General features: G+C 41.1%; 1 protein-coding gene and 1 long non-coding RNA gene across 2 annotated transcripts in view; one reads left to right on the forward strand and one right to left on the reverse strand.

Moving 5' to 3' along the window:
• The first annotated feature begins 429 nt into the window (after nucleotides 1-429).
• Nucleotides 430-23,083, forward strand: part of LOC123975286 (chemokine-like protein TAFA-2) — a 42,315-nt gene continuing 19,661 nt past the window's right edge. Inside the window, exon 1 of the mRNA XM_046056612.1 lies at nucleotides 430-529. Coding sequence (XP_045912568.1) covers nucleotides 430-529 — 100 coding nt within the window. The remainder of the gene's footprint in view (nucleotides 530-23,083) is intronic.
• Nucleotides 4,647-23,083, reverse strand: part of LOC123975287 — a 91,672-nt gene continuing 73,235 nt past the window's right edge. Inside the window, exons 2-3 of the long non-coding RNA XR_006826022.1 lie at nucleotides 4,904-4,961; nucleotides 4,647-4,775 (exon numbers count right to left, since the gene is read on the reverse strand). This is a non-coding gene — a long non-coding RNA (uncharacterized LOC123975287). The remainder of the gene's footprint in view (nucleotides 4,776-4,903; nucleotides 4,962-23,083) is intronic.

Consider the following 23,083-nt stretch of genomic DNA (forward strand, 5'->3'; position numbering starts at 1 on the left):
CAATAATTGTTGACATACTTCACTCAAAGCCACAAGGGTCAAACTCGTAGTGGCATTAAAGGAAAATTCAGTGGAGCACTAAAGTTATTAGAAATCATCATCTGGGAATAATGAATGTCTGTACAAAATTTTGTCCCAATCCATGAAGCAGATGTCGAGATATTTCAATGGATAGGTGAAAACTGATAAACCTGCTGGTGGTGCTAAAAAAATCACTTGAGGGCAATCCATCCAATAGTTGTTGAGATATTTCAGTCTGGACCAAAGTGGTGGACCAACAGACATGCTGCTAGCATGGCTAAAAAGGCAAAACGGGGAATATCTCTGCAATCACGCACCAGCAACAGTTGCAGTTACAGAATATTCTTATTCTTTTGTTTATGTGCATTCTGTAATGGAGTATGTGCCTTTTTGTTTCTTTCTGGCAGAATGCGGGAACGGGGTCCTTGCATTTGCGGAGTAGGTGTGTGGAGTCTACTGCTGTCCCTCTGTCTGGCCTCCCTCACACATGCACACAGGAGCCACACAGGTAGGTAGAGGGATGTGTTTATGTCCATTCGTGTGTGTGTGTGTTTGTGTGTGTGTGTGTGGGGACAGTACATATTCCTGTCACTTGGTCAGTGTGTGTGTGTGTGTACAGCATTTATGATATTGGATCTTTTGTGGATTACCACTACAGGCAGCCTCTGCAGCCAATTTCGTTACACATGTTGTAAAGTTGAAGTGAATAGGCCATGTGCTACCCGAGGGAATGGTAGAGGTCGGATTCATAATGAAATGCAAGACCACAGAGGCTGGTTGCCAGGAAGAACACACAAAAAGTTCTTTAATAAAAGGAAGGGGAATACAGGTAATCCAACAAAAAGGGTCTTATCAGTTCAGGGGATTTCACGTCTTTGCAGTTCCATCAGAATGGGGCGAGTCTCCAAAATGCCTGTAGGTTACAGCACAGTCAGTGAGCAGTGAGCCTTATGGATTAGAAATCCCTGGTTGCCTGATACCCCTCCCATGTGGCCCAAGCGGCAGAGTCACTTGCATGATTGAGCCCAGAGGCCTCTCACTACTTTCCGGTTAATTTCTCATGTGAAGGTTGAGTTATCTTTGCCTCTCATGTTCACAGTGATCACCTGTGTGTGACACTGAAAATTACCTACTTTTTTACTTAGAGAGCACCTGCTACCTGTATATGAATACCAGCTTTTTATGTTATAGAAATCATGGAGCATTCTAAATTATATGTTTAAACCTTGAGGGCATAGTGAGTGTTGGTGTTATACTGGACTGCTTTATGTTGTACTGGACTGCTTTATGTTGTACTGGACTAATATATTATATATATTTAAAACCAGACTGATATGGATCTAGGAGGTCATTTCATGAGAAGAATTCTGAAACCTGTTTGAAGACCGCGCGTTCGATAGCTTTGGATAGAAATGGTAGAAGTGAAACTGGATGATCGTTCTCAACTTGGGTAGGGTCGAGGGCGAGCTTTTTGAGCAAGGGTGCGTCCTAAGCCCTTTTAAAAGTGATTGGGAAGGTTCTCGAAGCCAGAGAAGTATTTATCACATGAGTGATTGCTGGGACCACGGTAGGAGATATGGCTTGGAGGAGATTCGTAGGAATCGGGTCCAGTGGGCATGTAGTGGGAAGGCTACGGGTCAGGAGTTCTGATATTTCGCTCTCCGTTAGAGGAGTAAACGAGGAGAGTGAACTGCCATTGACCTGGGAAGACAGATGAAAAGGTGTAGTAGGACTGCTACATGTTAGCCTTGGTGTCAAGCCTTTTGCGCCATTTCACAAGGGAAATGGAGAGAGACATGTATAAGGACTGCTACATGGTGGGTTTTCTTGTGCCGTGCTCACAGAGTGGGAGCTGACTGGAGCAGGAGTAGACCGGTTGATTTTAAGTGATTTAGAGAATTGGCTAGTTATAGCCTCCACTTTGCCTGTGAAGAACGCAGCAAAGGTATCGGCAGACAAGTTTGTGGGTGGTGGAGAAGGATTAAGTAGCGCTTTAAAAGTGGAAAATAATTCAGTGGCACTGCTAATTCTGTCATTATAGAACGCAGTTTTGGCAGCACTGATGCTGGTTGAGAAGGAGAATAGGAGCATTTGCCCTTAAGGTCGGCAGGGTCTTTGGTTTTTTGCCATTTTCTTTCAGCGGCTCTGAGATCAGTGCGCAGTCTGCGGATGGTAATAGTTAGCCATGGGTGGGACTGGTAATGAAGGTCTAAATGCCAAATGTAGCAAAAGTCAAAAGTAGATAATTTGCCCAAAAGAGTTACTGAAATATTACTGTTCCTACTACTACTTTTTTACTCATATGTGTTACTTGTAACAAGTTATTACCCACCCCTGGCATTAAGACAGTAAATTTTCTTCCAGGACTGCTCCTCCAGACTTATTGCGCAAAAAGAAGGTTGTGACTGACGTGCTAAAAAACATATCTGACCAAAATAGTGATGACTAAATGACTAAATCACCTAAGGATAATACTAAGAAGTGGTGATAGTGGATTTTGTCTTTGGTTTGACTACATGTGATAGGCAGTGATGGCTTGAAAATGTTGAGCCTTGCCGTTGGCTTTCATGTCGTGATAAAGTGGCTCCAGCTGTCCTTCATCTGAACTGGTTGCCGTTGTTTCTCATTGTTGTTACTGTGTGTCAAACGTCACTGATGCTAAAGATATTTATACTGCAGGGTTGTTTCATTTACAAATGACTGAAAGGGAAAATGATTGATGAGTCTGTCTTTTCTTTAATTCTTTAAAAAGAATGCATCCTCTTAGACAGATAATGCACCAGTCCTTTGGCCTTGTGTGTAGAAATTGAAAATTTCTCATAATGTTGGAGACTACACGGTTCTTTGTGTGAGTTTATGTGTGTTTCCTTGCTGTAATGCGTGCACTTATAACCATGGCTTTGTGCGTGTGTGTTTCTGTTTGTGTGTAAAATGGACTCTACTCCTCTCTGGCTGCCCGCCATTCTTGACAAGGCAAGGGCAAACATTTTCATAAATGGAAGGATAGTGAAAAGACATGGAAAGAGGACGGAGATGCTCTCTTATGGTGGTGCATCACCGGGCTTTCAGTAAAGCGCTGATGTCTGCACAAAGCAACGAAAACACTCAAAACACCGGGAGAGAGAGATGAATGGCAAAGTCACAAGACAAGAAAAGGTTTAGGAGTTGTGGCTTTGTGTCATTGAAGATTCTGTCATGGTTATTTCATCTTACTATCCTCTGAAGTAGTGGCAGTAATGGTGGTGTTGGTATTTTAGCTTGACACAGGCGAATATGTGTGTGTTTGTGTGTATGTGGGCATGTGTACCGTCTATGTGCTTCAGTTAATGGGTGATTGATTGTAGAGTAGGTTGTAATCAGGGAATTACAGCCTTATCCAGTTGCAGGTTGTCTGAGTGGGAAAAAACAGACGAGTAATCAGATAATTACTGAATACAATCCCTTAGGTCACTTCAAGGTTGATGCTCTCACACATACATTACACACATGCTCTCTATTTCTCTTACATGCACGCATTCACAAATGCACACACGTATGCTGGCATTAAAAGAAAATTTGATCATAATATTATTGAGCTGAGGGAGCTCTCATGAAAATGGTACCCCACTGTATGATGGATGGTGTGATTGCGTCATCTTCTCCTCCTTTTCCTTTTTTTTAATATAATTTACTTCATCTACTTGTAGTCATTGTTATACCAAAGATATATAGTATATATAAATAATAATATAATTGAGTTATTACAACATGCACAAAAACTTTACATTTAGCAAAAAGTACTGTAGATCAGTGGCACTATATTTCCATCCATGAGTAACACATTGACAGAATGTATGACTATTTTGGTCATGGGTTTCATACACGTTCTGTAAGAAGACATCTAATGAGGGTCAGATCAGATGAGGGTCCGTAGTCTAATTTTTGTCAGTCTTGGGGTCCTTAACATGAAAATATTTGAGGGCCACTAGTGTAGATAATAGGTGGATACATCAGCTGTCTTGAGTTACGACAGTCCCGTAAACTGTGGCGTGAATAGTTATGCTACATGTGCACCTGCTGCAGTTTATAGGACTGTTGTGTCTTGTAAAACTGCACGTAGCATACAAAAAGTGCCTGCGCACAAAAATATTTTTATGTATAACAAAGTGCGCACACCTGTCCCACACTGATTTCCATTTATAAATCACAATCAATTCGAGTGTGGCGCACGTGAGCAAGCTTCTTGTCCCACCCTTTTAACACCCTTAGTTGTGTCTCCATAATCATTGAAACGCACCTAATTAATATTAATACATACTGACTGCATGAAGACAATGATGGAAAATTCTGACAGAAAAGCACAAAAATATATTTCTTGTTGGGGAGATTTAAGCAAGAGAGAAGATATTGTTTGGTAGACCTGGAGGACAGGGGACACCATGCTTGACCCACTTGATGAGCAACTTGAAGGGATGAGAATCCCTCCTGAGTAGTGACGCAGTTGGTAGGGGGGCCAGATATTCAAGACGCCCCCGATGACCCAGGTATGTAATTTGCATCCCCTATTTTGAAAAGAGAGTAAACCACATGCAGTCAAGTTGTGTTTAAACATTTATTTACGCAAACAAATAAGACAGTTTCTATTGTTTTTAGTGGCTGTGTGTTCCAGCGGGGTCCGTGGTGCTGCAGCCGAGCAGGAGATGAATGCGCCCATCCCCGGTGTCTCCACTGCACTTTCTGCGTCTCAACCCTCCAGCGGCCATGTAGATGCAGTCCTACAATTGCAAAGAGACTCCATCAACTCTACTAACTAGGTTGCCAAGGAGATAAAATAAATAAGAGTTGTTTTGTGTGACTTATACTGAAAGATCTACTTAATAAATAGTGTTATATGTTTCCATACCTTTTTACAAGCGATGCATAACATCCACGCACTGTTGCACGCCATTCAGTACAAATGCCTGGGGACAAGGCAACAAACGTGATAACAATGTATGAAACTTGTATCTGCTCGACTGAGGCATTGAAAATGGCATCAGTCTAAATGTAATTTGTCCTACTGTTCACTTTATTTATTAGAATAAATTTCATAGCGTACAAGTATTAATCACAGATCAAATTAAACATGATTCTCAATTAAACCTTTTTGAAGGAAAACAGATAGGGCCTATCTCTGTTTGTGTTTATAATCCTAAATCATCATTCTTTTTGTGTGCACTGCAGGGAGTATCGTTCACACAGGTGTTAGGCTGCTCTGAAAGGAAAAAAATTATCTGAAATCCTTTTTTGTTATTGCGCACTTAGGGAATATCAATCAAACAAGTGTTTGTTTATTCGTCTAAGAATGGCTTTTATCTGTTTTTTCCAAATAATATATTACATTTTATATAATACTCATAGGTAATATTTCAATTTATTTTACACATTGGTATCCATTTCAAACCATTTCATCATTCTGCCATCTGAGTATCAGTTTCTCATGCTTCCAGTTTATGTGTGTATGCATAGGCCAGAGTTATAGAGGAGGATCACACATTCTCTTGAAAATGGCGTACGCCTTCTTTTGTGAGTACGCAACATTTATAAATGACGCCGAGTGTCTAGCTGGTTCTGGCGATCTTGACTAAAAGACTAAAAAAATACAGGTGTTATCTTTTGTTAGAAGAGGTGAAGCCATGGGAGTCGACAGAAAAGTGTGCAAATTTGTGTGCAGCCTGATGTCTTGTCAAGCAACACAAACAGCGGGAGACTGAAACTGATCATTAAAGTGAATGCTCATCTTAGTTGAAGCATCTGGTACTCACATAGCTGTATGGCCTGTATTTTATATATAATATATAAAACGGTCTTGCAGGTGGGACAGTTTTTTTCTTTCTTTCTCAGCCGTCCTATGCATGACGTCCTACAAAAAATGAATAATATAATATATTTCAATCATGTTTTAGTTTTCCCACATTTTGCAGGAAATAAAAAAACGAATTAAAATTACGAATGGCCCTCCAGCTTGAACAACTTTTTTTGTTTTTGGTGGTATTTCCCAGCCTTAATGTGGGTATGCATGTTCTTGCCACCAGCTCAAGAGGTATGTGCTGACAAGACAGCTGTAGCGACCTCAGGAGGAAAGTCGAGGGGGCTGAGAAGTGGCAAAAGAAGTCTCAGGATGAGCGTATGCAGGTGTGTGTGTGTGTGTGTGTGTGTGTGTGTGTGTGTGTGTGTGGATTTGTGTGCGTGCCTGCCTAGCTTCTGCTCACCTTTTATTCTCCAGATTTTTATCTCTCAGGCAAGAACAGAAAAAGATGCCTCTCCTTTGCCATAGGTGCCTCTCCATCTGTTAAACCATCCATCCTCCTGTCTTTTTCTCTATTCACATGCTTTATCATACACATCGCTACAGAACTGTGTAGAAAATAAAATGTTTACAGCTTCACACCCAGACCACAGAGCTCCAACACTCTTAGTGGACTACAGATCTCCTACAATGAAGATATCTTATTTATAGAAAAAGTCTAGGCCTTGGTTACATGTCTCAGTGGCTTTGCCAATAGCCTTGGAGAAACAGCTTGACTTGGATTTTAAAGTAAAGCGGAACAGCGATTATGCTGATCACTTCACCACACACTGTCGAGTCATTGATTCTCAGTCTACAGGCTGCAATTGCCATACTTCGCCACTGATTAGAGCCTAGTAAGAATTTAACTTACTCTGAAAGGTATTCTGTCTGCCAAGAAGGGGAAATAGAGATGTAAGGACAAAGATGTATAGGAATGCTAAGATGCATGTGCTAAACTACTCTCGCACAAGCTCAGAGGCACATGTGCATTCAGTCAGGCACGCACACAGGCCTGCAGTAAATGCACATGGAAAGGCACACACAAACACACAGCTACATGCATGCCCACTCAGAGAGGCTCTCTAATGTGATGTGCGGAGACAGGCTGTCTGCCCTCCTTAGAGGCCACTCCACAGCAAAACTGCACTTCATGCTTGGTCTACACCATGGCTCCATATGGCTTGTGCAAAATTCAAGTTTAAAATTACAAATGTGAAATTTTTCATGCTGACAAACGTCCCAGCATTCCCGTCCACGTTTGATTCACTGGTCAAGAGACAGAGAGAGAGTGTGTTTATGTTCATATATATATTTATGGCCAAATTAACTAATTATTAGGAGTGGGATGGATAATCAAGAGCAATTTATTCCCTTCCAGTTGACTATCCCTTGGAATTATGTTCATACTGCACCTCACAATTTACATGGAATGCCATGTTAAGTGTTAATTCAGTAGCAGTGCGTCCTCTATGTAGCACGGCGGAAAGTAAGGGTGTAGACATCTGGGTGGTTGAAGAAAGAGACAATTGTAAAATTGGGTGTAAACTGGGGGCTTGCAGAATATCGATGTTCTTGTCGGGTGACAGGGATGTGATAAAGTGGCACCATAATAGTGATACATCTTGTGGTACAGAAGAAGAGGTGTTTCCCTCTTTTACTACAGATATTTTGTTCTGCTTTTTGGCAGGTCAGCTTTTTGCCAGTTCATGTTTTGTGTGTGTGTGTGTTAAAGGTTCAGACTTTGTGCACGTTGGTCCAACACAATTACATTTCAAATATCTATAATGAAATTCTTCATATGGTATTTCAGTGATTCCTGTTTTTAATTTATTTTAAATGAGCTTTACTAAAATTTAATATTTGTTGTCTTTTGACAATATAAAATAAAAATGAAATCGCTTTCACTGAATGTCATAAAAAAAACTCCATACAATATATATTCCAGTAAAATGGCAGTTATTAGTAATGCAACATATTTCTGAATAAAGTGAAATGGGGTCCAATTTAGGATTTCAGGATGGGATCACACCACACGGGGACTGTATTTGTTCAATCAAAAGTGGGTGTGACTTTGACATTCCTTTGGCCCATCCTCAAGGTACCCTCAGGACAAGATTTGTTCATTTCATTGATCAATTATTATAGGCTCTTAATAGCGTTTCACCACATAAAAAAATGAGGCAACATTTAGCCCACACTGACAAAATTTTATGTTACATTTTCAAACCTATCAAAACGTGAGAACTAAGAAATAAATTACAAAACAGCCATATTATCATCACAGTTAAATAAGCAAACCACGGCATCCCCTTCGCCGTGAAGCAAGCACATGAGAGTACTTTGACATTAATTGAGTATTTCCATTTAGTGCTACTTTATATTTCTACTCCACTACATTTTAAAGTAAATTATTGTACTTTACACTCCACTATGTTCATTTTACAGTTATCATTCAAAGCACATATGATGAGCTTATGAAATACAATGTATTATTAATAGTTAAACGAGTTGTTACCAAATTTTTTGGCTTATGGCCCCCTCACAAAAAAGTAGTGTGCAGTTGGGGACACTTGTTATGTTTCAGATGTCAATGAGTCGTTAGCAGTTCCAGCAAAAAGAGATTTCTCCTGAAAATCTCTCAGATGGTTTTATCTAAAAAAACAAAAACAGTTTGAGGCCAAAATATGTCAATTTATCCAATATAGATAGAGAAAAACAGATTTGTGTAACAGAACAACTTTTCTACACCATTAGTCATCTCACGACACCTCAGATTTATTTTGTGACCCTTTGGGGGGGCCTTTTAGACTTTTACTTAAGTAGTATTTACAATGCAGTAATAACTTGTAACGGAGTATTTTTACATAGTTGCATTGATCTGAATACTTTCACCACTGCCGTCATGCTTTAAAGACATTTTGTTAGCGCTGACATATTGTACACATTTTCACAGTAATACACAACAATATAAAAAGCTACACCAAGGCATAGGATGGGAAAAAATGTAGCAGACACAATTTAGATTGAAGGTAGTTTCAATAAGTCCAAGCAGGTCATTGCATGTTTTAAAATTACCATTTCGCTTATAGCAAAATTTTGCTCAACATGAAATTACAATTACATTAGATTTTGTCATGTTTCCACTGAAGACATCATGATCTTTGTCCCATTGCCTTATAGCAACCAAGATACCTGTTAATTATGATCTGCCCATTTGTTCATCATTATGGGTGTTATATAGCCTCGGGCTGTCTCTCTCTCTCTCTCTCTCTCTCTCTCTCTCTCTCTCTCTCTCCTTTTCTCCCACACGCCACTTCAATTGGTGTTGACAAATTCCAAGGAACTAAATTTGCATATACTCACCTTCGCCAATCAGTGTGTCCTTGGTAACGCATGTGTTGTTTTAACCATAATGGATTCCGTTATTAAGGTGCCAGGAGTGTATCTGATAACTGGCTACAGGCACTCTGGCCTTTTGTAGTCTATCACAGGATAATCGTGTATGTTTATGCCTACTCAGACATGATTCCATCGCATATTCAAGAGATGTGTAGATGAGAAATAGATTTTCTAATGTCTGTCAAGCAGACCGCCTGTTTGCTGAAATGTTGAACAAGAGGATCACAAAGCAGCCAAAATGGCTTTTCTACCAGGGGGAAGTGTGTTTATAGCTGTTACTTCCCACCAAGTGCAGAAAAAGAATATCTATGAAAGGAGAAAGGTAACGCCAGACAGTGATGTGCACTCTGTTAGGAGGCAGTATGATTCATGGCCTATGCATGAAGAACCAGGTCGACAGATAAACAAAAAGCGTGCTGTGAGGGTGTGTTTGGGTTACTAAGGACTAGCCATGTGCTGTGAATATATCTAACTATGCATGTGTGTCCTCTGCATTTGCGTGTGTGTTTCATTGTTTCAGGGCAGCAATTCTAGATGATACACACGTCCATGAGATCGAAAGGTAGAATATAGTATTATATATATATGTATGTATATATATATATATAAAGTTGATTTCTATACCTCAAAGTAAAAGAATCTAAGAATGTAATATAATATGAATGATGATGATGATTCCATAAAAGATAAGCATCAGAAGTTCAGCAGGTATAATGTATACAATATTCACCTTCTAAGTTTAGTGTCTGTATGCTACCATCGCTAATTAGCCGGAAACACAAAGTACAACTGAGGCTGATGGGTCGGTCATTTGTCATGAACGCCAATTTTTAGGCAAATAAATATTTTGAGCTGATGTTGGCACTAGAAGGAATGTCAGGGGATCAACAAAGTGATTACAATTTATCCTTAGTGGAAAATGAATGTCTGAAACAGACCTCATGCAATCCATTCAATAGTTGTTGAGACATTTTACTCTAAACTAGGGCTGTAGCTAACGATGATTGTAGTATTCGAAGTCTATAGATTATTTCAATGATTCATCGATGAGTCATTTAAGAAGTACTTTTGCTTGGCCCCCTGGTAACGGGATCAACTGTGCACGTTTATAGGTGATAGATATTTATTGGTCCTTTCGGAAATTCATAGTGTGGCATACAGCAAACATCAGACCAACAACCAGACAGCTGCTTTACAAACACAAACATCACCCGAGTGCTATACAAGTTAAACTAAAGGCTCGTGCAGACTACACGACTTTCAGTGTTGGCCGCTGGCCATGCTGCACAACTTGCCGTCTTGTGACGGGAGTCTTGAAGTCGTTGTGGCGTTCACACTACGTGACTGATCGGTGACAGGGGGTCACATACTACACGAGCTGACAGCGGCTGTGTCACCTGACGCTGGTCTCCAAACGTCATTTTGTCAAGAAAACACACGTGAAATGTGAAACGGGAAATGAGCGATCCTGCACACAAAACAGCTGTTTGTTATTATAAAGATAACAATTATAAAGACAAAGAATATGGGTGAAAGGATGGATTAGGACACGCAGGTAGCAGGGGATTGTCTGAGCTACAGAGAGAGCTTGAGGTGAGTTAAAAGGTGCACAACAAACGCACGTGTGCACATTTACCGCTGAGGACTGCGGCTTACTTTGGCTAACCTTCAACTCAACATGATTTCAGTTAAATGCTGAAGTTGCTGTTACCATTACCTTGTTTGTGGTCCGCTGGCAGAACACCGTGTGCCTTCTGATCAGGTGCCACCGTGCTGTTGCCAAGGTGACATAAGTTTCGTTTTACAGAGTTGTTGTTTTCTTTAGCTTGAAATAATCCCATACTTCGGACACTTTCTTCTTTGTCCCTCGCTATTTTCTCTCTCTTCCTCCACCTTGCCATCAGCGGCATCATAATCACATCGTGTTCACAGCGTGATGTGCCACAGTAATAAATGTCAGTGCAAAACAGTGTGCTGGATAGCTGTGTCGATTAAACAAAGCATCGATGCAAAGAATTTGCGTCGCTGCATTTTATTAATCGACTTAATTTAATCAATTAATCGTTTCAGCCCTACTCGAAACCACAAACATCAACATCACTATGTTAAAGGGAAAGTCAGGGCTTCACCAAAAGTTAGAAGGATTCATCATCTGTGATCCATGAATCATGGCAAACCATCTGTTGAGATGTGTTGAGCTGCTGCACAGGATAAGTGAAAACTTTCTGGAGGCGCTAGATGAAAAGTCAAGGGTTCAAGTTACTACAATTCATCCTGAGGGGAACATGAATTGCTGTACCAAACAGCAGGGGAAAAGTTAGGGGATCGCCAAGGTTGAGGTTTTTCAGTCTGGAGCGACCAACTGTGGTGGTCCGACTGTCAGATCAACCAAAAAAACACATAGCCATCCCTAGAGTCACGTCACTAGCATGGCTAAAAATGTAAACCATAGTGTGATCCACGGTAACCTAAAGACATCCTTCTGCACTGTTGTATGAAAGTCCTGAGGGACAGGTATTTCTGTAAAGCCTGCCACTACAACACTTTATTGACAAACTCAACAACAGACAATCGGTGAGCCCAAACTGAGGTAGATACAGAGGAAGGGATTCACACTTATGCGCCCACACAAAAAGATTGAACCTTCAGAGTGAACAATAAAAGCATTTCCAGTACAGTATGTGTCAGGGTGCTATGTTCACTGTCTGATCATGAGCTTGCACTAATTGGTGTAAGTGGAGAGTTTCCTCTGCCTGCACAGTGCGATTACCTCACTGGGGCTCTCTCATTGCATTCATTAGTGCTAATCGTTACCTGTTAGCTCACCAGCCAACCCCGCATAGATCCAGCTTGGTACATCTGTATGGTTTCTTAAGCAAAACTAAAGCTTCTATTGACTCTCTGCCTTTGGTTAAGCCACTGTGTGGAACTGGAATGGTAACAACAGTAGTGTGGATTAAGATTTTGGCAAGAGAACTAGAGGGAGACGCATTTAAAACGTTAATGACTAATTAGCCCTGATTGCAGCTTTTACAAGTCATAAAATTATTCACTTTCCATTAAATCCGTGTATCTTTTGGTCTGCAGTTTCCGAGGCTCCTTCTCTCTCCTTGCTCGTTCCGCTGCTGCTCCATTCCTCTCTTTTGCCCTCTGTTTCATATTCTCCCTTTCCTCCTCTTCCCAACTTTTACTTTATTTCACAGCTATTAAACCAGGAAATTTCAATCAGGTAGCGCAGCGTGAATTTCTGCAGGGGCCGGGGAGAAAGAGTGAACTTTTATTTAATGCAGCCGTTCTTTCTTTTCTCCTCTCCACCTCCATCTCGTCTCTCTTTTCTTCCACAGCTGAACTCAACCTTGGCTCTTTATAGTTTATGATTCAATTTCCAATTTGTCCTCCAGAGGTATTTGCCTGGTGGGTGGCGCAGCAGTTTTGTTCTTATGTGTTTGTACAATCCTCGCCTTTGGTATTCATAGGAACACAGTCTTAGGAAAAACATGCACTTGAATTTCCAATTCTGTGTCTGCGATTATTTTGGCTTTATGTTACATGAAAGTCACATTGAGATGGGAATCACCCTTTCAAGTAAACTCTTGGCAAGCAAGGGGAGATGCTCTGAAATATGTATAACCAATACATACGATTTCCTTTAATTAGAGTGAAGGATGACCAGAGGAGCTTACTTTGGAAATTACAAGCCCCAGGAAAGAAAACACAAATAAAAGGGATCCCACTAAAATATTTGGAAAGTCATTCTAAAAGTCAATATAATTCATATTTCACCAAAACTGTGTGCTCTATCATCTCTTAACTATTGAGATCATTCATCACAGTCTTTAATGCTTCTGCCAGTTATGTGAATTAAACACAGACTTGTTATTAAATTGCTGTATCATAGTTATCCTCAGTATGCCAGCTCACTGGAGCAGGATTTTTGAAGCCACTATTGAGATCAATATTTGGGAGTGTAAAAAATCTGATCGGAACACATTAAATAAGCAAACTATCTGGATCCCTAACGGACAAACTATGCAATGGAGACACCGACATATACACCAGCCCTGAAATATCTGCATTAAGTTAATATCAGCCTGGCTGCTCTAATATCCCGATGTTTTTTTGTGTGTGCCAGTGTTGATATAAATAACCTTTGGTGAAAAACGCTTTTCATCACATCTGCCTTCATCCCTGAATTATTTCAAATATGTGCGCTCTCTTTTATCGAATGTGCAGACATGAGCTGGGCACTAATACCCTATAGTCACAAACAGATCCATCATCTGTTGTTACCTGCTGTTGCCATTAGGATGTCTAATCTTAAACTGATTCATTATCTTACTTGCTTATCCTGCCAAGGACTGTCGGGTTCTGGAGCCAAGTCAAGTGAACTTGTGGCAATTTTATATTCAAATTCACCTAATCTCCATGAATTTGGACTGTGAGAAGAAACCAGAGCACCAGAGAACAAACATAATTTGTACAGCTATATATTTCAACAAGTGAGGTGTTCGTATTCGTATAGTAAAGAATCACCATTAAAAAACATGACTCCCTAAATGTTATTGTATAATTTGCAAACAGTCTGGCACATCAAAGCACTTCGCTCTACCTCCGTGGGGTCCATTTGCCCCCGTTTCCCTCCCCCTTCATTCCCCAGCTACACTGTTTCTGATTTACAGTCTCAGGAGATTCTGAAAATGACCAGATGTTTGGCAAGGAAACAAATGGCTGGATGTTACCATTTGAACCATTTAGATATTTGAGACAGGCTTTCAGGAGAGGCAGGAGCTTTTGTTTTCTCAGCCATGTTTATATTTTCACCCAAGAATGATTGGACGGATTAGTGCTATCACATTGTGTATCATAACCCAGCAACAGCAACCTTTACCAATAGCTTCTTTTGTTACATGTTTATGGTCCTGAGTGTTCCTTGTCTCCTGTTGGCTGGATCTGAAGTAGAATAGTTTCTTTCCAGAGTTTCCCCAGTAGAGCTGGCATGCTTGAAGCGATGTGAATAATTAATGGAACATGCTTATCCTCGATAGGCGCTTCATATAGGTAGGAAAAATGTAGCCATATAAGTTCATACTTTCATTTTCCAAAACAATCATTTATGAGAAGCAGACCGTCACAAATGTTTCATGGTTCATGCAGAGATAATGGATCACCGCTGTTGGCAGATAGCCACCAATGCAATAAAGATTCATAAAACAGATAAGGTTAATCCTGGACAAAACAGCAGTTGTTTGAACGTGTGCTGTTAACATAATAAAGTAACTACATGAGAACATTAGTCGAACCAATACTTGCACCAAAAGAGGGCCGAACACGCAGCTCAATGTTAAATTGGTTCCAAGACGTGACCACATCAATAGAAATATGACTGGGTACATTTTGTATATTTAGTGTAGCTTTGTGAGCAACAGCTTGTAGTCTCAAATGTAGTAGATTTGTTTTTTGATTAGCAGTGTCTCTATTTTAGTCAGCTAATGTTGATAAAGTAAACAGTACACACGATTGTGCTTTTCCGTGCGTGCACTGTAGAGAGCAGCTTTAGTATGCTTTACGGCAGCTCCAGAGCCATGCACTGATGGATGGGGTGCTCTTTACTTTACTGATGTACGTACTGTGATCAATGCTGATGCAAGGAAAGTAGAGTGTGGGAGAGAGAGAGAGAGAGAGAGAGAGAGAGAGAGAGAGAGAGAGAGAGGCAATGTGCTACCTCTGCAAATCTCTCTCTCTCAAATTCGCTCTCTTTCACCGTCTCCCTCTCTCTCCCAGTCTTTTTGCATTAATCATCTCCTCTCTCTGTGAGTTTCCCACTCTGTTGATCCTGCCAGTATCTGCATATGCTGCACTCTCACCAACATCATCGCCTTAACAGATATGACTCAGTGTTTCCTTGCGTATCATATGCTGCACAGGACAACTTTCAGCAGATTACTAGATTATAGATTAAGCACGGGAAGTTAAGTGTGTGAGAACATGTGTGTGTTTGTGTGTGTGTGTGAGTTCATGCACAGCCCTTTCCAGCACAGGTCTTTAAAGAGGACACAAACATGTTTGTCTAACTGTTCGGCCTGGCCTCTCATGTTGCCTAAATGTGGTTAAGAGGCTTTTATTTTTAGTCTTTTGCTGTTGTGAGTTAAATAAAACAGCAGTAATGCAGCTTCACTAATCCTCTCACACAACTAATCCTAGCAGAACACCACTGTAAATACTCCGTGGGCTGCATTAAAGCACAAATCGCTCAATCCCTCACTGAGTGTTTTATTTTTATTTTTGGTTCAGATTAATAGAAATTCTTCTATTTTTCATCTACGACAGCGATGTCCCGGAAATAACTGGACTTCCTTTTGGACTTTTTCTGTGTGGCTTTTATGTGCGTGTGCATTTGTGTTTGTGTGTCTATGAAGAATTTTTCTACTTAAGTGTGCTTTAGCCAGCACATACACAGTACAGTACTGACTGTGAGAATCAATACAAGACTCTGTGTGCTTGGGACAGAAACAGTCATAGAAATGGATCTGAGATGACCTGCATGGTTACCTATTTACACAGAGGTCACAATACTGTAGGTGCTTGGAAAAACCTGCCAGGGTTTGGTGTTTTTGCTGTTGCTCACAAATAACCAAAATCTCAGGCTCCCACAACACTGACCTTGTTGTATGTGTAAATAATATGTGGCTAGGGGAAGAGTAAGGATAATCATACAGTTTCTTGCATATACAGATGTAGTTTCCCACTGCTTTCCTTGGATCTCTTTAAGCAATGTTTCTAGATTTTACCTTAGTGCTGTTGTTTAGAAAACTGAAGAAACTGTGAAATGTGTATCAAATAAATAAGTGGTTTTGTATATTTTTTCCCAAAATAAAAGTCTGCCACTGAGTTCTTTAATATCTCCCCTGGTGGGTCTGAAGTAAATTATACAAGCTGCCTGGAGCAAATACAGAATATTTGCTGTGCTGCAACAACTTCGGTGTTATTTCCTTTAACGAAAAACTAAATGTTTCCATCCTCCAATGTTGTGAGTGCTGCAAGAGCCAAAAGGATGCAAGAAGGAAGACACAGGGAAACCATTTGGGCAACGTCATGCCTCTTTAAAAGCCTGTGCACACTCACAGATGTTTTCAGTTGGCCTGCCGATAAGACCTCTGCTCAGGCTGATGTTGGGTGAGGCTATGCTGGAATTGCACAGTTGTCCCACATTAAGGTGCAATAGAAGAGTCACGGAGATGTCAGTCAAGCACTAAGTATATATGCCCACACAGTCCCGAGGAGAGATCTAATCAGGCAAAGGTAAGTGAAAAATCTGTGGGTGTATAATGGGCATATGGGGCCTTTAACGGTCAGCAAGTGTTTTCAATTAACCTGGCTAATTGGACCTCTAGTACTGTAGGTGGATGGAGCTATGCCGGGAATTATGTGATGTCACCAGCATCTAGATCAAGAAAGATAAAGATATAAGTTGTTCTTCCCAATAATGCATTTTTCATGGCAGACATTTTGACTTCACACAGCAGAAATATGCCCCAGTGAGACAAATTCCGCTAACGAAGGCTTTGTTCCAGCATGTATGGTAAGCCTAGCCAGTGAGGAGCCTGCAAGTGGCTCACCTAAAATGGAAGGCGGACGTTTTTAATATTATCATCTGTGCTTTTCCATGCCAACATTTCAACACATTCTCATCCCAGGGTGTCAAATACCAACGCTTATGTTACACACAAGGTACCCTTCAGCGTCCATATGGAACGCCTTATTAAGATGTGATTAATATAGTAAAATGGTCGCAGTTTGCTTAGGTTTGGGAAACCAAACTACTTGGTAAGGTTTAAGAAGAGATCATGGTTTTGGTGGTTAGGTTTAGGAAAAGATCATGGTTTGTACATAAATGTAGTTCATAAATCAAATTGAGGATAGCATTAGTTCAGGCAACAAAGTCAAGCTCAGCTCTGTCATAGTGCATCAGCTGATAGGAGCCTATGTCATGTCAAGCCCACATCTCCCATTTCCCTCTTAGCATTCATTGGCAAAGCCATACAAGGTGCCTTATTTAAGCCGCTCTAGCCCTCCAACCCTTGCTGCTTTCTCTGCGAGCCACTTATAACCCACCGCCACCCCAGCTCCTTCTTTAAGGCTTTTCCTGACCAATCAATGTATATCTGTATTTATTGATGCTGTTCTGAACCCTTGGGGGGTTTTTGCTGCTGCTTTCTCTGCCTCGGGCTTTCCATGTATGCACATAGATGGGCAGGGAGGTGCTCTCCTGGGATAAGAACGAGCTGAAAATTTCTGCTGTGTAAAAGGTCTACAGGTGCAATAAAACAAACTGCAGAATGAGGGAGATGTCATGTAATTTAAAGAGGTATAATTAGGCAACACAAGTGAAAACACCTGTGTGGGAGAATTGCGTCTGTGAGGAAGAGGCGGGTGGACAGCGCAAGCCAATCACTGAAATGCAAAGTGCATGCTTTTGGACAGTGTTTAAACATAACCAGTGAAAAACAGTAATAGTATTAATGTGAATTCAGACCAGTTTGCTTGGCAAAATTTACTTGAGTTGTGGCGAAAAGCAGACTGGACAGGTAAGCAAAATAAGAGTTGACCATGCAACACTGTAACTGCAGGAACTAGCATACTAGCAATTTCATGTGTAAAAGTGCAGTCTGACAACTTTTTGTGACAAATTTGCGTAATTGAAATGGATATGGAGCTAAGTCCACTATGGCGACACCTTTTAGACAGTAATTACAATATAACCACTTATGTCAATGACAACAATTTAAATGTGAATGTGAAAACTGAGGAAATTAGGGGGAAGTGTTTGAATTCTTTACTTTTCCAATTAACAATGCCCGCCTTAAAATATGCTGTGCAATTTAAAAATTGGTTTCAGAGAAATAAAGACTGAACAAGCAATATCCAGAACACAAATGCCCAACGGAAATGACACTGAGCATACAGTGGGTGCTTCTCTAGACTCATTGTTTTCAGTGTGATTTTGAAAGCTACAGCAGACGGTACGCAGCAGGATAAAAATTCAAGCTCTAAGTCTAATAGCCCAACTACAGTGGTTCTTCAGTTTCCTTCCCACAGAGTCCTAACAGAGACTAATCATCCCTCCAACACAAACTCTCCTCCTCTCTCACACCATTTACAGTCATAGCAGACTGTGCCTTTTCTCTTCGCTCCCTCTTTTCTCATTCCTTCTCTTTGCCTTCATCTCCCCTCCTTCTTTCTTCTCATCTTTCCACCTCTGGCTCTGCTGCCAGCCAGCCTCAGACACACCAGGGTTTCCCTTTCATTTGGTAGCGAGGGATAGGATGAGAGACAGAGAGAGAGGCAAGAGAGGAGTGGAAGGATGTAATGATCTGGCCTGATGAATGCAGTTAGAGAGAAAGTGCTGACGCATAGAAGAGAGGCGTTAAGAAGAGATGGGCTTAATGCACCAATCACAGAGCTCATCAGATAACTTGTCAATGAAGATATTTTAAATATGAACTAAGCATCGTCAAAGAAATTCATCAAGTAATTATGTTCCAACATAATTAAGGATGAACATTCAGTTGTTTGTTCTTTTGTTGCGACTGTCAGGTATAAATGTAGACAGTTTAACAACGTATCTTTTGAGGATGATACAACGATGCCTGTGTATCTGCAAAGAGAGGGCTTAAATTAGTTTTATTAATACCGGTGTCATCAAATGTGCTCAATCTATACAAGACTGTGTAAACATTAGGGGAGTCATTCAATTTGTAGTACAATTTATTCAATTCTGCAATTTTAACTCTAAACAGGAACATTATATTTTTTAATTCAGAGGGAGTGGAAAATAGGGACACTAATTTTTCTTCTAAAAGGAGGCAATAAGGACGAATGTGCTTACAAATATATTAAAGTAGAATAAGTAAAACGTGAAAAGGATGAAATAACAAGATACACTGTATTACCTAAGTTGTTGAGTAATGAGTACAGAGAGAGAGAGAGAGAGAGAGAGAGAGAGAGAGAGAGAGAAGCAGCCCAATGGTGGTAAAGGTGATCAATAAAAATGAATAATTGTACTAATAATGATAATTGTAGCAATGAGTATCGAGGAGGAACATGGGTGCGGCAGGAAGCCCGTCACCAAAGACCCAGACCCCACGGCTGCAGAGCCAGAAACACCTGCAGAAAGAGATAGAAGGAGAGAGGAGAGGGATGAGAAAGCTAGCGTAAAGGGAGGAAGTTAGTAACATGCATTCACGGGATAAGAATGCATGGAGAGGGAGAGGAGGAGTTCAGTGCATCATTGGAGGTCCCCTGGCAGTCTACACCTATAGCAGCATACCTAAAGTTGGGCATACACTATACGATTTTAGAAAACTTGTTTAATTCCAACTCACACTGTACGAGTAAATCTCCTGTGAGCTAAAGCCAAAGCTCATGATTTATGTGCTCACACTGTACAGTCCAATGGTCAGCCATGACCTGAGTGCTCACACTGTATGCGCAACGGCCTGTCGGCTCCTGCTGACTGTTTTGGCTATTGACAATTGTCAGGTAGAAGTTTGTTTGCTATTTTGGAGAGAGAATTGGACGTACTAGCTATTGTTAACTTGTTGGCTAGCATTGTGTAGCCATGGCACTTTCAGATGCCGTTCACCACTTTGCACAGGCGCTGTGAGGAAAAAAGGCACTGATCGTGGGGAATCGACTCAAAGCTCTGCTTCAACTGTGCAACAGCCTGATGACAGCCGACCAAAATTTCTGACATGTCAGAAATTCATCCAACGGACATTCGGGAACAGTTAATCGGTCCTCGTTCCCCGCTGTACACTGCACAGCAAAAGACGGCTGACGAAGCTGAAATTTGGACTGACCTGAAAATGAGTCGTGAGGCTCATAAATAAGTCAGAAACGGGCTCAAGTTATACAGTGTATTTTCAGCTCTAGGGATGTTCAGGACTCACCTGAGCCAACTATAAGCTTTATCAAAGAGGAAAGTCTTAAGCCTACCCTTTAAGGTGTCTGCCTCCTGAACCCAAACTGGGACCTGATTCCACAGGAGATGAGCTTGGCTCCCTATTCTACTTTTGGAGGCTCTATGAACCAAGTAACTCTAGTGGCATAATAATGTACTATAAGCTCTTTAAGATATGATGGTGACCACAAGGACTTAGTAGGTGAGCAGAAGGATTTAAATTATATTCTAGATTTTACAGGAAACCATGGCAGAGAAGCTAAAACTGGAGAAATATGATCTCTTTTCCTGGTTCTCGTCAGTACACGTGCGGCAGCGTTGTGGATCAGCTGGAGAGTCTAAAGGGACTTATTCGGGCAGCCTGATAATAAGGAAGTGGGGAGTAGCAGCAACAGCTTTCTCTGAATACGATTTTTCCAGTTCACTCTATTACCTCAAAGGTCAGAACTAGGAAGAAAAGTTGCAATTGGACAACGGTGCAAATTTGCAAGTCAAAGTTGAACACGGATTGAACTCTACACCAATGCTGCATTGATATGACCTCAACAAGCAAATTCATTGATCGCACTGGTACAACTGAAATGAGTTTATGTTGCTCCAAAATGTCACTCAGTCACACACAGCTGGTGACATGAAGGCCAGCTTTATCCATTATTTCACTCATTACAGTATAAACATGCCTTAAATTTGTCGGGAAAAATCATTTCGAATCATTTACTGATTTTTTTTTCTTGTCTCTAGTAAACCTTCAGTTGAAAATCTCTAATATTAGACCTACAACATTTGCAGATGACAGCAGCATTGTGTGGTCTGAGATGACTGGTGGTGTGTGGTGTAACATAAGGGACTGTCTTTGACAGAGAGTAAACAGGGTGATAGCAAGCTATTTATCTAGATCAGTGAAACGACACCTTTATAACAGAGTGACATAAACATCTCTCACACACTCACACTCACGCACACACACAGCAGCCTGTTAAAGTGAAATACGCAGAGCTTGACGTTTACAAGTGTCCGTCCTCATTCCTTTGACAGAGAGAGAATTCAGACAGAATGAAATCATCATCATCATCAACATGGCCGCTGTGCTATAGATCTCTCCTCTCTTCTCCATTCCCTGACGGACAAAGAGAAAACTGGAGGAGGGTAGTGTTTGGACTGAACACAATCATTGTGTTTCTGTCTCTACACTGGTTTGCCAGAATGACACGGAGAAGGAGAAAGAGAGAGACACACCAGCTTGAGTCAGAGAAATGAAAAGAGGCTGGCATGGCTGCGAGCTCCCCCACAACAATGCACTTTAGAAACCGCTGTAGGAGGAGGGGGGGAACAATGCAGATACTTCAGGGAGAGTAGGAGGGGAAGGAGGGAGCAAAAGAGGGAGAGACAGAAATACAGATGAGTAAGGAGACCTGGACATTCCCCAAGGGCTTGTGAAAAGTCACCTCCAGTCAGCAGTTAACAATTAACACAGGGTTTAAAACTTGAGGGCCTCATGCACACGCGCGCACACACACACACACACACACACACACACAGCCACAGGTTAATGGCTGAGTGGTAATGCTGTGTTAATACATCTGAGCATATTAACAATTTATACCCAATTCACCGCCCTAATAGCTCGCCTAAAGCAAAAATTAGTACAAATCGTCTGCTGTGGGCTGGTAGCGATGGTGGTGCCGGGGTTATTAGTATATCAGGACATGCATGTGTCACCAGGCCCGGCCTGTCGCATGAGCGAACATCTTCTATGATGTAGCAAGAGGACAGTGGTGGTGGTGTTGGGAGATAATTCCCTTGTCTGTTCTCCATTAAAACTTAATGGAGATCAGTGATGGAGAACCAGAGGCGTGTTTTGTCAATTTTATTTAAATAGCCTGATATCACAATTTGCCTCAAGGGGCTTTACAATCTATATAGCATACGACACCCTCTGTCCTTAAACACTCAATTCAAATGAGAAAAAATTCCCCCAACAACCCTTGTAACAGGGAAAAAATTTAAGAAATGTCAGGAAGAGCAACAGAGGAGGGATCCCTCTTTCAGGACGGACAGATATAGGCAATAGTTGTGTGTACAGAATTGATCCCCAACAGAAAATCGTAGTATGTACAATTATGATGACAAAATGTAGCTTCTAAAACATAAATGGGGGGTGGTAGCGCAATTGATAATACACATGCCTTTGGTGCATCAGCTAAATAAATAAATGTAAATGAAGACAATGGATAGTGTCGCCCACTAAGTAGGATCTGAGCCACACCACCAGACCTGGAAACAGGACAGGCCTCACAAACACAAAAGAGGACAACAGCATTCACACAGTGAGGAGAAACTCACATAGAGAGAGAAAGAGCCATGATAACATACAAACCAGGGACTATAAGTACTACTAACATGGACTTTAAGTACTAATGTTAATAGATGCATTGAGACTGAGAACAAAAGGAAGTATGGAAGGACAAGTACTAATTAAAAGTTAAAGCAAAAAGATGAGTTTTCAGCTTACATTTAAAAGAGCCAAACAGAGTCTGGCTGTCTGGTGTCAGCAGGAAGATTATACCAGTGAAAAGGGGCACGATAGGAAAAGGCCCTGCAGCCAGCTGACTTCTTTTTAACTCTGGGGACACACAGGAGCCCGAAACTCTGTGAGAGGAGCACACAGGATGGGACATAAGGTTTAATGAGATCAGAGAGATAAGAAGAGGCGGGCCCATTTGCAGTAGGAGTAGGAGACAATCTGGCACAAGCTGTTCTCGTATCGGTGAGGATGAACAGTACAGAGGTGGGTAGGTGCTGGTGGAGCGTGTTACAGATGGAGTGGCTCAGCAGGAGGCTCGACACATCCTAAATGACATAACTGTCACTCTGTTACGGTGAAAGTGAGCAAG

This window comes from Micropterus dolomieu, linkage group LG08, assembly GCF_021292245.1.
Source record: "Micropterus dolomieu isolate WLL.071019.BEF.003 ecotype Adirondacks linkage group LG08, ASM2129224v1, whole genome shotgun sequence".
NCBI classification, from domain to species: domain Eukaryota; kingdom Metazoa; phylum Chordata; class Actinopteri; order Centrarchiformes; family Centrarchidae; genus Micropterus; species Micropterus dolomieu.